Source organism: Nelumbo lutea, chromosome 4 (assembly GCF_056320005.1).
Source record: "Nelumbo lutea isolate HS-2025 chromosome 4, American lotus-T2T, whole genome shotgun sequence".
Lineage (NCBI taxonomy): Eukaryota > Viridiplantae > Streptophyta > Magnoliopsida > Proteales > Nelumbonaceae > Nelumbo > Nelumbo lutea.
Window position 1 is genome coordinate 977,451 of NC_142687.1, and position 17,270 is coordinate 994,720.

Consider the following 17,270-nt stretch of genomic DNA (forward strand, 5'->3'; position numbering starts at 1 on the left):
TGGCAACATATCCTAGGATAAGAACAATAAGAAAAGAAAGAAAAAAAAAAAGGCCAGTAGCTGAAACTGTCCTAGTACCAGCAGTTATAAAGAACAATTAAGCCTTACAACAATGACTAAGACAACAATGCCATAAATAGACTTGACCCTTACAAGACTGACTCTTAGACTTTGTGACTTGAAGACCAACCTTATTCTCCAACATGTAAAGCCCATCCACCATACATCATCTACCAATCATCTTCCTCGAGGCCAGGTCCTGGATCACACAGTAAGAAGGGAAAAATGTCACTTAGCAGTTTAAGGAATTAGTAATACTACTAACAGAGAACAAATTAATGGGAAATTTTGAGACATGTAAAACATCAGACAAGGTAAGGCCAATGGGAAGAGAAATGGTTCCTTGACCAGCTATGGTAGAGTATGATTCATCAACTAGTCTCACCTTGTCTCTTCCAGAAAGGAGGTGATAGGTTTGAAAGTAAGAGGGCGTACCAATTGTGTTTAGACGCTCCAAAATCAGTGATCCAAGGAGTGTCAAGGGTATGAGATGCTACATGGAAAGTTGTGGTAGAGCTACCTAATGTAGACACAAATGAAGTTGAGGGAGGAGCATCCATCTAACGAATTGCTCTACCATAGATCTCTAAATGGTCACAGAAGGAATTAATAATACCCTACCTTGGGTCAGATCTATAGGCGAGTGTCTAAGTCACAGTAGTAATGGGGGGTTAATCTCCTGAGAAGCCATGTTTTCCATAGTGTGCTTTCTTGTACCTTGTTGTCCTAACTTTTTATTCAGATCTGAACCTTGCTTCTTACTCAAATCTTGAGCCCATTTTGGCTTTCCATGAAGATCCCAGCATGTATCTCGGGTGTGTCAGGGTTTATGGCAATGAGTACACCACAGTTTGTCTTTGTCATCCGCCTTTTTCTGAGAATCCCCCCTCTTAAAGGTATTTCCCCCACTCAAATCTTAAGCCCATTATCTTCCCATGAAGATCCCAGCATGTATCTCGGGTGTGTCGGGGTTTCTAACAGTGAGTACACCAAAGTTTGTCTTTGTCATCCGCCTTTTTCTGAGAGTCCCCCCTCTTAAAGGTATTTCCCCCACCTGTAATCACACTCCCTTTCGCTGCCAACCCAACTGCATCCTCTCTAGAATTGTTCATCAAATTCCTTCTACTTTCTTTTGATTGTACAAGAGGATAAACTTCCTGGACGGAGGGAAGATCCTTGCTACCTAGGATCTTGACTCTGATAGATTCATATGCAAGATTCAAGCCATGTAAGAAAGCAAACCCTCTTTGCTGAGAAACAAGTTTTTTGCATAATTTTGCATCTTCATCACACTTCCAGTCCACACTTTGATAATGATCTAACTCCTTCCAAACAGAGGTTAAGTCTGAGTAGTACACAGAAAGGCACTCTCTCCCCTTGTTTACAAGTGGACCGATTATGCTTGTAACTAGTAAATTTTTGCATAGTGATGCAGCTCATAATAGGTTGATTTTGCTTGTTCCCAGATTTCATTTGCTGTTTCAGCCCACATAAAATTCCTTCTTATTTGAGGTTGCATAGACACTAAAAGCTAGGACATGACCATGTTGTTTTCCTAGTTCCATCTGTCATATCCAGCACTCCCAGAATTGGGTTCTTTGATTCTCCCATTTATATAACCCATCTTTTCCCTTGCAGTAATGTACAACTTGATCCCTCTTGACCATTCTAAATAATTTAAACCATCGAGAAGAATAACATCCATGGGAAAGGATAGGTCCACACCCCCACTCATTCCATTCTGCATTGAGGAAACACCGGACGTAGCAGAATCTTCATCGCTCATGGTTGCAGATTCAAGAAAATTTTCTTAAAGTGGGCACAAAACCTTCTAAAAAAAAAGGCTAACACCAAGGGAGAAAGGAAGCCCCTTTTTTTCTTCAGAAACACAACATTTTTTTATACCACCAGGTGCTATTACCCTTTTTTGATAAACACAGGTGTTGTTACAGCACTAAGAGGCCCTTTTTTGATAAACACAAGTGCTGTTACAGCACTAACAGGCCTTTTGTTTGATAAACACAGGTGCTGTTACAGCACTAACAGGTCATCCCTTGACCTACAAAAACAAACTAATTGCTATCACAGGGCGTACAGGTCATTTCTTGACCTATGCATCAAACACAGATGCTGTTATAGCAAGTACAGATCACTCTGACCTTCAGGTTCAGCACAAAAGCTTCTATCACAGCACACAAAAGGTCTTCACCGACCTACAGATTTTACAGGGGTCAGTCAACCCCACAAATAAGGAAAGACAGAGGTGCTGGTCACCTCACATCCAACCAGCAGACCTAGTACAGGTTCTGCCCTGGCACACAACCAGAAAAAAGAGGGAATGAGAGAGATTACTTCAGGCGTGAGGAGAAAACTTGATCTTCAATCACTCGAACAGTAGATGATGGCGGCAGATCTGGAAGTCTGGTGCGAAGGGAACAGTTCACTCGATCTCTCCTTTTCAGATCTGATAGTCCCACTCTGATACCATGTTATGCAAGAGAGAAGAAGAGAGGAAGAAAGAAGAGAGAGAGAGAGAGAGAGAAGAGGAGAGAAGAAAGATTTGAGAGCCAAAAAAGGTGCTGGCGGAGCCAGCCTTTTAGTATATATACTAGGGAGACAGGAAATAAAAATAAAGGTGGAAAATTACAATAATACCCCTGTGATACTATACTTAGAGAAATAACAGCTTTTAACAATCCATAAAAATACAATGATAGAAAAAAGGCCATTACCCAATAGTGGTCCCAGTTACCAAATACCTGGGGTCTTGGGAAGGGTAGAGTGGATAAGGACCTAACTTTTGGAATCTTTTGTATAAAGTGGCATAGTTTTCAAGGCGCCAAGGCGAGGCTAGGCGACTGGGGGGCGCCTAGAAAGAAGAGAGAGAGAAGAGGAGAGAATAAAGATTTGAGAGCCAAAAAAGGTGCTGGCGGAGCCAGCCTTTTAGTATATATACTAGGGCAACAAGAAATAAAAATAAAAGTGGAAAATTACAATAGTACCCCTGCGATACTATACTTAGAGAAATAACAGCTTTTAACAATCCATAAAAATACAATGATAGAAAAAAGGTCATTACCCAATAGTGGTCCCAGTTACCAATTACCTGGGGTCTTGGGAAGGGTAGAGTGGATAAGGACCTAACTTTTGGAATCTTTTGTATAAAGTGGCATAGTTTTCAAGGCGCCAAGGCGAGGCTAGGCGACTGGGGGGCGCCTTGTCGCCTAGTCGCCTGGGTGATGGATTTTTTATGTTAAAAGCATAGATCCTAGGTTAGTTCCCTAGGTACCATAACCATATTTCTTTAATAATTATTCATGATTTTCACAAGAAAAGTATAAATTTCATATTAAAGTATAGAAAATCAACATATTCATGAGAAGAAAAGGAAAGAAGGAAAATAAAATCAAAAAATATAGGGGCTGAACCCTTATTTTTGTTATAGGAAAAGAAGAAAATAAAAAGTATTGGTAGAAGAAGAAGAAGAATATATGGAAGAGGAAAATGTGTGGATTAGATAAAATTTTAAGTTCTTCCTTACTTATTGGTTCAGGTTTTAAATTTTTTGAGGGTTCAATACAGCATTTAGCAATGTTTGTGTTGATTAAACCCTAATAAATAAGAAAATAATAAAAAGAAATTAGTATATAAACACACAAAATGATTATTTTAGTTTAATAATGTCTATTTTATAATTATAGTCTAAAAAAAGAATGAATAAAAACATATTTTATAGTAGGAAGTAGAAAACTGTTTGGCGATTAGGTAAGGCGAGCTTCAAAGGGCGCCTTGTGCCTAGGCGTCACCTAGGCGCCCGCCTAGGTGTCACCTTGACAACTATGCAAAGTAGCCATTCTCTGACTCAAACCTGTGTTCTCACATTTGTCAGCCCGAGATTTTACCATTGCACTAAGTAATGGCCCCTCAAAGATACAAAGATATGTAGTCTAAAAATGTTTTAAGAGTGTAATGCCCATGTAAAGTATCTTGATGACATGACCTGAAGGTGCTTTTGCTGTGCAGTGGGCAGATAAGTTGTTGATGGACAAAACTCTTTTAGGAAGTACTGTTTCAATAAAATAATTTACAATTTCTGAAGCAAGCAGGACTTCCAATAAAGTCATGCTACAAAGTTTCTATATCATTTGGATATCAAAAAGTCCTTGAGAAATCAGATTTATGCATGGAAAACTATGACAGTTGCTCCATATTTCTTTTATCTCATTAGATTGATATATCATATATCATAACAGATTCACAACCTTTTAACACCTTAGACATCATTCTACAATTATAAGTTTGGATTAGATACCCCTTCAAAAACTATGACAGTTGCTCCATTTAGCAAAGGACCATATGTAACATAGCTGTGTCCAGTAATCCAGCCACAATCTGCAGTACACCTGAAGTCAAGGTGGAAAAAGATTGTAAGATCTCAATGGACATAATTTGATTGTATAGCTAATTCCATCGGTAGAAGCTTATAAGTCACTAAAATCCATCAAAATTTCCAGTATACCAGTATATGTCAGGTGGCTTGTAGTCAAATGCATATTTGAATGTTGTTGCAGTGTATATCATGTATCCCCCGGTTGTGTGCAGAACACCCTGCATTAACCATTTCAGTTTTTGAACACAAATGCATTTTATAAAATTATTAAGAATCTTTCAGTTAGATCACCTTTGGCTTTCCTGTGCTCCCACTGGTATAGAGCAGAAAAAGTGGATCTTCTGCATCAACCCATTCAATTTCACATGTTGTAGGATATTCAGGGATAGTATCCTGGAAGGTTGTTCTCAACCATCAAATAAACCAAAAATATAGTAATATAAAAATCATGTCTTCCATTCAACATGTATGCCATAAGATTAAATGTTCAAGTTTGACAATGCAAAATTGCATCTCTTTGGTAGTATGTTTTTATCACTAATTCATTATAATTTGCAAAGGCCACCACTCCTCTTAAAGAACCTATCATTTTCTACCTTAAGCACACACTATGCAGAGATTGGTAAGCGAATCTGTAATGGAACATCCATGCAAACCGTCTATATGTTCTGAGAAATTACATATAGCAGAGACTCTAACTTACTAACCTGCCACCATATATCTCTTCCTTTCTGCCATTTTGTATCATGCCTGTTCATGGCTGACTGGTTTTCATAGGTCAAACATACATCTGCTCAAAGAAAAGGGGGGAGAACTATGGTAAATATCTTTACTAAAAGAGAACACCATGTGAATCTTCAACATAATTATATATTAAAAAAACCACTGGCAACTTCATAAAACATAAACTAAAAACTACGATACCCAGACATAGCAAGGACAAAAACACAGAATTTATGCTAAAACTTTAAGTTTCTGGCACAAAAAAGCACCCATGTACATAGCTGAGTATCATAGGTAACAGACCAAATTGCATTGCTTTGCATGGCCTAACTATCATAGCTTAGTTAACTTGGATCAAATATGAGATGCCACTGACAGGCAATTAATGCTACAATTGAAATTCAGAGAAACTTATTCCTGAGCCATCTGGCATTGGAGTAATAACAGATTAAAATGACAGCATTCTAGCGATGTACTCAGGTAACAATAGGGGAAGGCAATCGGTGACAGCTGAATTGATGACAGCAAGTTTAGCGATACAGAAAGCTAAGGAGTTGGGAGCTGTAAGGTTGATTATTGAAGATGACTCTAAAGTGGTTATCATTTGGCTTTTTTAAGGAGGGAATCACTGTTTGGTGTTATAGGAACGAAAGCAGGTGGTTTAAATGGTTCTTAAAGGATAAGCAGATAAAAGTTAAATGGCTACAAAGATCAGCAAATGGCTTGGCTGATAGCTTGGCAAAGCAAGCGATTAATAGACAGCAACTTTTTTGGGCTTTGATGTAATTTATTTTCAGGTGGGTGAACAGCTAAGGATGTAATTTTTTCTCTTTGTTTGTACTTACAACCCCCTTGTGCCTTTCCTAATTAATGAATGAAATTTTCATTTGTGTTGCTGATCAAAAAAATTAGAAAATTTTCATTTGATATACTAGATAAAGGAAACTCAAGCTATGTATCACACTTACTTGGTTAACATCCTGCCCAAACTTGCAATAAAGAGTGTTAAAACTATCATTGTTTCATACTTCAGCACCACAAGGGCACTTTTGTACTTTTACCTTATTTTTTTTATTGTTTCTGAGTTGCCCTAATATAAATAGAGAAGCTGGCACTGCCAGCCTTTTTCCTTTTGGCTCTCAATCTTTCTTTTCTCTCTTCTTCTCTCTTCTCCACTCTCTTCTCTTTTCTGTTTTCTCCTTATTGTTTTCAGGTTAATATGGTATCAGAGTGGGATCATTAGGCCTGAGAACAAGATCGATCAAGGGTTCCATTCTTTTTTGCTGTGTTTTTCCTGGAGAAGTCAGAGAAAACTCATCAGAGTGATCTGAGGAAGTTTTCTGAGTTTTCCCCCCTTCTCTCTTGGTCATGTACTAAGAAAAACCCCTGTAACAGGTTCGTCTGTATGGTGTGAAGGGTTTAGAAGTTCTACAAACCCCTTTTTTGTGGATCATGTGATCCTTTATGGCGTGTTTGTAGGTCGGAGATGATCTGTACTTGCTGTAACAGCAGTGAAACAAAAGGTCGGATCATGTGATGATTGTGTGCCTTTTTTTGGGAGGTTTGGTGATGTGGGGCAAAGGCTGTTTTGAATACTGATTATTCTACATAATTTTGATGCTGTATATGTATTTCCAGCAGTAGTACTCTGTGTAGGCTGGAGAAATTAACCTCCTTGTGCTGGACTGTAGTATAATTGGTGATAGTCCTACTCTATCTACAGTGCTTTTTGTGGCTGATTAGGTGTGACCTGATACTGGGGAGGGGGAAATACAATTCAGAATAGAACAAACTGTTGGGAAAATACCATAATTTGGGTTAATAATCACTATTATCCTTCACCAGTTTAACTTACAAACATGATACTCCACAACTTGACTCAACCTTAACCCTAACCACTTAGGGTCGTCTACACCAAACCTGTCCCGCCATTCTGCTCTATGAAGAGCCATTTTTTCATCATCCTCCATCCATATGCCAAATGACAAGTAAATTCAAGCACTAATTTCCTGTTCTTCTTCCCCTACAATGATTTGTTAAGAACATTCCACCTTTCTACAGATCCCTTACATGAAATTGGTACAAATGGATACAATGTTTGCTTCCATTTCAAAGAGTTATTCTTTTGAGATACCGTGGAGATTTTGTTACAGAATTTAGGCAATGTGTATAAATTAATAGATCAAACCAGTGTAACTCTTCCACACACCCAAGGATAACTGCCTACCCTCCTACAAGAAGAACTTTCTCCACTCTATGCACACACGATTGATAACCCGAATGAAGTAATGTGCATTCATACCTACTTGCCACACCGGGAACTCCACTTTGCTAAAGACATGCAAACAGAACCATGCAAATCCTATCTAGAAAATTGTGGGATGCTAAAATCTTATTTTTGCCAAATGTGTTATGTAAGATTATAGAAAGAGTGTAAGGTTCTGGTCAAAATCCAGTTAAGCAGAGAACAATTAAGAGGTTTTGCGCCTAATTCCATGAACCAACTTCCTCAATTTACTTACCTACAGAGACCCCAGATTTGGCCGATTCAGCCAGGGCATCATCTACTATGTCTTTAAGATGGATAACTTTAGGCCCTCTTCGAACAGCATTGCAAGTTATCACAGCTTTAGGTTTGCAATCTACAATTCTTTGGGCAAGAGAATCTGCTGAGAATCCAGCAAATACAACCTTAAAAGGAAAAAAAAAAAAAAGGAACAATGAGTCACAGCTCATTCACAAGTAATTGAAACATCCAATCTTCTACAAGAAAACATGGGGGCATAAGGACCAATATTCTACATTACCGAGTGGATAGCACCAATGCGAGCACAGGCCAGCATTGCAATTGGCAATTCCATCAGCATGGGTAAATAAATTACAACAGCATCTCCCTTTCGAACACCAATATCTTTCAAGTAATTTGCTAGCTGTTTGCATATTTAAACAAAGGATAGCTCAACTTCATATTTAAGACAAGGGAATTTAGAGGAGGAACAAGGAAAGGGGTGGGGAAAATTACCTGGCAAACTTTCTCCAGCAGACTACTGTATGTCAAACTCCCATCTTGACCCAGATCATTCCCTTCCCAGTAAATTGCAATTTTGTCACCATTTCCTGCTTCAATATTCCTATCCAGCGCATTGTAGCATATGTTTGTTATGCCACCTTTGAACCACTGACCAAAAATATTCAGAGTTAATAACCTCAGCTCTACTCTGCAGATAACTTTAGATTGATTCAGTTCAAATACTTCAAGATCAGGACAAAAGAAATACTTCAATCTTGATGGGCCCCTTCCTGACATCCAGGTTCTCTGAGTAGACTGTTGTGCCCCATTTCTGTTTCCAGTAAAATTCTGATGCAATCTCCGACCAAAATCCAGCAGGATCCTCAATTGACCTTCTATACATCTCCATGTACTGATAAAAAAAAAAATATCCAAATCATAAGAACATTTCACCCACCCTTCCCTAATGATTCAATGCCACCAAATAAAAAACATAAGAATTAAGAACAGACAACAGTGTTTTGCACAACAGAGACAAAATCTGGACTGGATTACTCCAGCTTATGAGTTTCTCAGGATTTGTTGGAGTGGGAAAGTGCTTGAGAGATCAGCTGTTTGCCTTTCTACAAGGGCTTAAACTGGCCCATTCCACAGGTTGAAAAGGACTTATGATAAAGGGTACTGGAGTATAGTGACTCATGCGGTGTTGTGGGGCATTTGGGAAGAAAGAAACAATAGAATATTTGAAAATAAAGCTAGAAATGCTGAAGACCTAATTTCCTACATTAGTTCTTTTATGTAATCTATGGGTGGTTAATTCTGGAGTGTTCAAAGGCTTTTCCTTAAATGATCCTCAAAGAAACATATTAGAAGTCCTACACTCCTCCCCAAGGAATGATATGATCATTAACATTATTCTAGAGAGGATGGAGTGATGACACTAAAGTTTGATGGTAGTGCCCAAGGTTCTACAGGTCAAGCAGGAATTGGGGGTGTAATCCGAGGGGAAGGGGAGAATATCTTCTGGGCTTTTAGTGGTCCGATTGGGAGGGCAGACGCTACAAAGGCTGAGGTCTTGGATGCACTTACAGGAATTCGTTTTGCCAAATGGCTAGGCTTATCCTCATTAACCATTGAAGATGATTCTGCAAATACTATAGCATGGTTAAGGGAGAAGGAAGGAGGGCCTTGGAGGCTAGCACACTTGCTAGCTGAAGCCAGAGATACCTTGGGCTCAATGAATGTGAAGCTGGTTTGGATTCCCAGGGAGCTAAACACTGTTGCTGAGAGCCTAGCAAAGGAGGGACTTTTACTAAAGTTTGTTTACTGACAGTTGTTTGCCTTTGTAATCCTGCCTCAGCCTCTTCGAGCTGCTCTACATCCTTTCATGTACCTTTTTCAATCTCTTTTCAATAAAAGTTAACTTTCGTCAAAATATATATATATATATATATTTGCAATGTCTATGGAATTAGAAGGCAATGGTTATTAAGCATATTATCCTTTCAAAAAAAGGGTAACTACCAAGTGGTTATTGATTGGATGAATGGTGTGGAAGTAGGTCCCTGGGCCCTCAGATTTTGCCTAAGGCAAAGGCTATATGACTGTTATTTTATTCTGAACAGCATGTTCAGAAGTGGTGTGGGGAGACAGGGCTTGGTGTGGGGGACTCAACTATAGGCCTAATTTTTGTATCCAACCATGGTCCCAGTCAAATTTTTTATATGTTATTTTCTTTTTTTTTTATTGTACTTCTATTCCTAATATTAGTTCTCTAATGGTAGGGCATATTCAGTCATCATCATCCAAGTCTTATCCCAATTATATGGGGTTGGCTGCATGAATCCTGTTTCTCCATTCTGTTCTGTTCAATTCCACATCCATTGTTAACTTATTAGCACTTATCTTAGTGCTTCAACCCATGTCCTTTTTGGTCTACCCTACCCCTTCTACCCCCTTCAACTTGCAACAAAGCACATCTTCTTATGGAAGCTGCCAAAGGTCTTCTATGCAGGTGGCCAAACCATCTTAGTTTACTTCTCACATTTAATCACTTATTGGACCCACCGGTTCCTTCATATGAGTAGGGCAAGGGCATATTTAAGTAATCCATAAAATTTCTTTGATCATTGTAATGATCAAGAAATAAAATAAAATAACAGATGCATCAAAATAGTGAAATGCTATGCATGATTTAAATATACAGAATCCAACAGAATATTCAATTGACCTTGTACACATCTCTTAATACTGATCAAACATTTCCATATCGTAAAACACTTACTATTGACTTTCTTAGAAAATCAACTTGTCCAAATCAAAATATAAGAATTAAGAATTATGAAGACCCATACTTCTAATGCATCTCTAGATATCCTAAGAAATTTTGCTTCAGCTTTCTTAACATATTAACGCCTCTGAATAAAATGTAAGAAATAAGAGAGACCATACATGTATATACATCTTTAAATACTGATCAAACATGTCTAAATCGTAGAACAGCTTTTTCTAACTTCAATTTCTCTGAAAATATATAAGATAAAAGAATTAGGAATGCTCACATCCAAATAATGCATCAATAAATTGATTTCCTTCTGATGGTTATCAGGGAAAAAAAGTTGATTTCCTGGTGAACTAGGAGAATTAATACAACGCGTCAAAATATCGAATTCATGTAATAAACAGAAGAAGATAAAAAGTATTTGAGTTATTGAGTACACCAGTACTACGAACACCAATATTTGAGTAAGCCAGTATTAAGAACAGGTGGAATTTTATATGAAACTTAAGAACGCCGATATTTAATTATTGCATCAAAACTTTGATTTTCTAATAAAAATTGAAGTGAATTCTATGCAAATTAAAAAACACCCACATTCAAAATTAAGAATATCCATATTCAATGAACGCCTCAAATGTTGTTTTTTTTTCTATTTTTAAAATAAGGTGAATCCTATTTTGTGCAAAAAAGAAATGAAAAGTGAGAACACCCATATTTAAGTAACGCGCCAAAATACTGATCTCCAGTGATCCAATACTCCGACTCGCGTCGATCAATTGACGCTCACCTTCATTGGCGATGGAACCAGAGCCTGGCGAGAGAACTCCTCGCTAGGGAACACGAGATCGTTCTCCTCCGAAGCAAGCGCTTCGCCGAGGATTACAGCATTCAAATGCGAGATCTTCCCGGCGCCGGATGGCAGAACCGCCAAGGATTCAACATGTCGGAGATAGTTCGACGTCTTTAGCTTCTTGGCCCCGTCCGGCGTCGCCATCGAAAACGAAAAGCTCCTCCCCGAGGCAGGAGAAGAAAAGGAGCGATTGACGAATAGAAGGTTGGAGGAGAGAAGTGGAGACTGGCAAGCAATGGCGGGCGGCGCGTAAGAGAAGAGACGTAGGTGAGTAAGTAGATGAGACTGGGCCATGTTAAACCAGAAATTCCAGATGTTATAGATATATATATTAACCAGGTGTGCATTTACTTAAGATATTCTTAACCTTGGATTTTGTGGACTGTGTAGGCTGTAGTAGCAAAAACTTGAATTGAATGGTCGTCTTTCAAAGTTCAAGTATGGAATGGATATGTAAGCAGTTGGCCGGGGATTATCCGTTTATGTGAAGTCTTACGAGTTATGGCGGACTATATCTACGAGTATGAACCAGAACGGAAACTTAGAAAGGGATGGGAAGATGAAGAAGAACATGGTTGATAGTTGGAATATGAGGACGTGCCATGCCCATGACTTTGAAGAGAATCTGTTGGAATTTATAGATGCTGTTGTAGGGATGATGATAGAGATAACAAAGAGAAAAGAGGAGGCGACGGTGGTTTTCTTTGTTTTCTTTTAGTATATTACTGGTGGGTGAGGATTGAGGATTGGGCACCGATCAGGAATTCAGGACTGAGGACTGAAGAGGAGGGAGGAATGACGAAGGAGAGATGTAAATAGTTGAGTTGAGTGGGACTGGGATGGAGACGCAAATCACGCAATACCCAACAGGTATTAGCTACAATTAGGAAGGATTAGGGAGTGAACATTTGGCTGTGTTTGGTTGCAATGCAAATAAATTTGCACTGGTGTAAAACTATGACAGTGCAAATGATTTGAGTGTAAATTTTGATATATTTTTATTTTAAATTTTTGCTTATTTTATTTCATTGCAGTACAAATAAAGTAAATTAAGAGCAGAATAAAATAAAATCTAAAACAAAATTAAATAAGAATTTATATTTTTTACATTTATACTCCCATGCATTTGTATTAGTGCAAATAAATTTGCACTGCAACCAAACACAGCCTTATTGCTTGTCAGGGGTTTAAATAGGAATTTACAATTTTTACATTTAGTTTTTTTTTTTTTGTGGGAAGGGTTTAATTCGATTTTTATCTTTTTCCCAAATTTAAATGTGTATAGTTGACCAGGTTTGAGCTACCTAAAGACTAAACCCAGCCTAAAAAAATAAAAAATACCAACTACTTAAGCCCAAAGACCAAACATCCAAATCCAGCGTATGTAAAAATTTGGACTAAATCGGTTCAAAATCAGAATAGGCCCGCCCAAGTGACACCCCCTATAGCTTATAGGTTTTGGGGGATGGTGTGTGATCCTCCCATCCAACTTGAAAGTTGAAACCCCTTGCCCTTCCCAATTTGAGATGGATTATCTGAACGCAATAAATGTGAATACTGTGAAATTAATTATAACACTCCACACCAAGTGATAAATATACATGGGAATTGGGACCCATACTGAGTTATATATGGCATGACAGATGTGGAGTGTTTTTATTAGTTATATAGCGTGCTGAAAAAGCTAAAAGGGTTCAGCTAATCCTATATATCTCCTCCAATTCGTAGGGGCTACTGTCCCCGTATCCACACTCTATGTTGGCCATCCAATTTGGCAAGCAGCAGATGCAGGCATGGAATTTGATGCCTGCATTAGGATCTGTAACTTAACCCTTTACACTGGCATATTTGGAACATACATATTTCATACTAGCTAGCTAGTATGTCATAATTCATATTATACCATTTATGAGGAGATGCTCCTCGCTTCCCCATATGCAGCTATGGTGGCTGTGGGGTATAGTTAATAGCAACGTTTTAAAAAACGATTCGGAAATGAAATTGTTTTAGCCATTGGTTTTTTTTGGTCTACGATTCAATCGTTTGGTTGGAATAGATGATTTATTCTAAAAAAAATTATAAAAATAAAAACAGCCAAAAACTATTGAACATGTGGATGGGTCAACAGTTTGATTGTTTGAATTAATAAATTGTTGATTTTTTCAATTGTTTTTTACCAAATAACGGGTTTGAGGTAAAATGAAACCAGTTCTTAGATGATTCTAGGGCCAAACGGTCCAATTATCTGGGTCAAAGGCAGTTCGAAAAACATGCTTAATAGTCTAATGTTACCAAATAGATGGATGTATCGTTGAGGCAGCGATTTCTTTTAGTACTGATCGGTATCGGTGTGATGTCGATGCATGTATATTGAATCAATTGAGTAGATTCAGAGGAGGGGACATGATTGGTAAAAGCTCTTCTACCCTTTTGGCGGGCCAAATCTCCCTGCTCTATTTAATTTTGAAAAAAAGGGTTTATATAGTTCAGTCCACCCCTAGGGTGGAGCTAGGATTTCTAGGGCTGGACTGAATCGTGCCCATGGATTGATGCCAAATTCATGAGTAGGATGCGGTTTATAAGTGAGGCTATTAGTAGACTAGGAGGGGGTTACAATTCAGATTTCTGAGGTGGATTATAGTCCACTTATCCCTAAAAAAAATAGGGAAGAAAATGGGACTTTATTGTAAAATCACCGTCACATTAGCACCATATAGTAGGTGTTTGGTTCCATTTAACTTTTTTCATTCAACATTTCTATTTTATTTGCTTGCAAAACCGAGAAAGTTAATAATTACAATCATTTATGACAATTAGGTGCCACATCAACATATATAACAGTGAAAAAAATGCCTAACTGTTGGGGGAAGCTTTAAAAAACAACTTCCCCAAACGGTAGGTGTGCATAGAAATCGAAGTCACCTTTTGCTATTCTTGATGTGTACCGAAGAGCATGAGAGGGAAACTGTTGAAGGAGTTCAAATCAGCCCCCCACAAGTAGGGGTGTCAATCTACTGGTATTGGTTTGGATCCAATCCGATCCAAACTTTATCAAATCGGATTTGAACGGTCCATTATAATTATTGGATTGGTTGGATTGGGCCAATCCAAAATAAATTGGTCCATATTCTTATTGGTTTGATTAAACCTAAACCAAATTTCTAATAATCCGATCATAACGCCAAACCCTTGTCCAATTTGAAATCAATCAAAACTGAAAACAACATACAATCAGAAAGTACTTTTACGAAAATATTTTTATAAAAGCATTTTTATAAAAGTACTTTTATGAAAAGTATTTTTATGAAAGCACTTTTGTAAAAATACTTTTACAGAAGCATTTTTACAAATGTACTTTTACAAAAGCACTTTTACAGAAGTTTTATAAACGCACATTTACAAAATCACTTTAATAAAAGCACTTTTACAAGAGTACTTTTATGAAAGCAATTTTACATGAATCACTTTTACAAAAAACTTTTATGAAAGCACTTTTATAGAAGTACTTTTATAAAAGCACTTTTCGAAAGTACTCTTATAAAAAACACTTTTACGAAAGTACTTTTATAAAAACACTTCTACGAAAGTACTTTTATAAAAGTAAAAGTCTATGGAAGTACTTCTCAAAAGTGCTTTCACAAAATTGCTTTTATAATATGAAAATAATTTTATCAAAGTATTTTTACAAAAGTGCTTTTCCATTTTACATTTTAATGGATTGGATTGGATTTGGTTTATATTGGATTTGGATTGGATTGGGTCCTGTCCATTTATAAGTGGACTCACATTGCACTGGATCGAATTGGACCAAATTCGTCCAATTGACACCTCTACCCACAAGACTGCCCCCCGCAACGTCCCACAACACATCCTTGCCGTGTATTGAGAACATCTCTAGATGATAATACCATAAATGATAATGTCATTATCGGGAGATGTTCCCAATACACAGTGGGGGATGTGGTGTGAGATGTTGTGGGGCTCATTCAATCTCCTGCTGAAGTGGCGCCTATGTGGCGGCATTTATTGAATAAACGCCCACAATTCCAAACACCCTCTATAGGTATTGTTGTTTATTGTATATGAAACTACTATTTAATTTTAACATTTATCAAATAAATACTAAAAAACTGAAACGCTTTGATTTATATGTTCATATGCATGCGACATTTAGAAAAAATGTCAAATTCATATTTCTTCCATTTCTTGAAAAACAACTTTATAACATGTTACTTGAAATACTAATAAAACATTTAACTAAATAAAAAAAAAAGAAAAGATATTTAAAATAGTATTTTCAAATAAACGTTTATCTAAAAAAACACGTCTGACGGAACAAAACATATGCAAAATCAAAACATCGCCCCTGGAAAACTAAACACTAGCACGTGAATCCAAGTAATTTCTCGGGTCTGAGGAGTGAGAGGACATTATTGTCTATTTGTCCAGGACTGTCAATTTTTGTAAGTTGTAGTGGCTTCGCTAAGCCAAATCTCATACCTACCGTGACCGTGAGTTATATTACCGGAAAAAAACCTGTAAGCTGTAACCAAGCATTATGTCTTCTTCCCCGCGGTATATATTTATACTATATGCCACATCACAGTAACAATTTATGAACAATTAAATGAGGTATTGAACACAACAACAACGTTGCAAGTTGCAATCCAGAGTCTCTCTCTATCTCTCTTCAAGTTTCAAGTTCCAACAAAATATATGATTCTCCCACCATCAGTATTCGCAGTGTCAAGGAGGCGGCTATGTTCTAAGTATATAAAATCAAATATATTATCTAAGGCACCCAAATTTTCTCCCATTAGAAAAATATAGAAATAGAGAGAGAGAGAGAGATTGGCATTACTTGAGCAAGGGAGACTAGAAATCCCTCGAATTGGAATTGCATGTGAAGACCGTTGAGTATTCAATGTACACAAGAGTTGATGATTAATTATTAGATTGGGTGGTTCTTATGATTAATATAATTCTTATTAGTTATTAATAAGTAATAGTAACCTTATCATTTTTAAGCCAATAATAATAATAATAATAATAATAAGTCTACCATTAGCAGCATTAATTAGGATTTCTTGTTAGAGTAATATTATACAACTACAAGGCACTTTACCTCACGCGCGCGTTACTACTGAGTGTGTGAAGCAGGCGGAGTAACCAATCACGAGTGAGTGAATACCGAATACATCAATTTTCCATGCACATGGGATGTAGACCCCAAGTCCAACAGTAGAGTGAGTGGCTTGTATATTCGCTATTGGTGGTTATTCAGAGAAATTAATAATAGATAAATGCCACCCAAAATTTTGAAAAGTTGGCCTCCCTCTCTGTAGTCTGTCTGTACATTACAGACAACACGTTCTTATTTTATCCAGCCACAAATACCAGTAAACACAAACACCTCAATTAATTTGTACAACAGTAGTGTGTATCGTTAGCTCCCCTAAATTAATTCCATCTGTGCTGGCATACTTGTTTCTGATTATTGGGTGTCTTGTGATGAGGAAGTGCTCATTAATTCCACCTGAGGCTGAGATTGCTTATATCTCTCCCTTCTCACTTCTCACCCAGATATACTAGATAAATTAATTGACTGATCTTCATGGACATTTCACTATCGGTCCGTTTGGTTCGCAGCTGAAATCGGAACTGAAATCTTTTGGAATTGGAATCGGAATGGTCCATTCCTGGCATCTGTTTGGTTCAGTCAGGCTGCTGTTGAAATTGGAATCGGAATCAGCCAAAGTTTCCAATTCTGCCCCTGTTAATGCCTTGGAAGAATCACAAGGACCTGTCAACTATAATAACAGAAAATTGGACCCTATGACTTTTTCCATTTGGTGGGAACTTTTTTATCAGTAATCAGTAATCGATTCATTAACTTAACCAAGAAAACATTCATTTGATGGGAACGTTAACAAACAGAAGCAAATTTATGAAGAAA

General features: G+C 37.4%; 1 protein-coding gene across 1 annotated transcript in view; it reads right to left on the reverse strand.

Annotated features, from left to right (window-relative positions):
* The window catches only part of LOC148853291 (acetyl-coenzyme A synthetase, chloroplastic/glyoxysomal-like), a 46,377-nt gene extending 34,159 nt beyond the window's left edge, over positions 1-12,218 (reverse strand). The window contains exons 1-9 of the mRNA XM_088984634.1: positions 11,252-12,218; positions 8,452-8,595; positions 8,196-8,351; positions 7,981-8,103; positions 7,696-7,864; positions 5,158-5,240; positions 4,742-4,843; positions 4,580-4,668; positions 4,373-4,463 (exon numbers count right to left, since the gene is read on the reverse strand). Of these exons, the coding sequence (XP_088840760.1) occupies positions 4,373-4,463; positions 4,580-4,668; positions 4,742-4,843; positions 5,158-5,240; positions 7,696-7,864; positions 7,981-8,103; positions 8,196-8,351; positions 8,452-8,595; positions 11,252-11,608 (1,314 nt within the window). The 5' untranslated portion in view covers positions 11,609-12,218. The remainder of the gene's footprint in view (positions 1-4,372; positions 4,464-4,579; positions 4,669-4,741; positions 4,844-5,157; positions 5,241-7,695; positions 7,865-7,980; positions 8,104-8,195; positions 8,352-8,451; positions 8,596-11,251) is intronic.
* Positions 12,219-17,270: the final 5,052 nt, after the last annotated feature.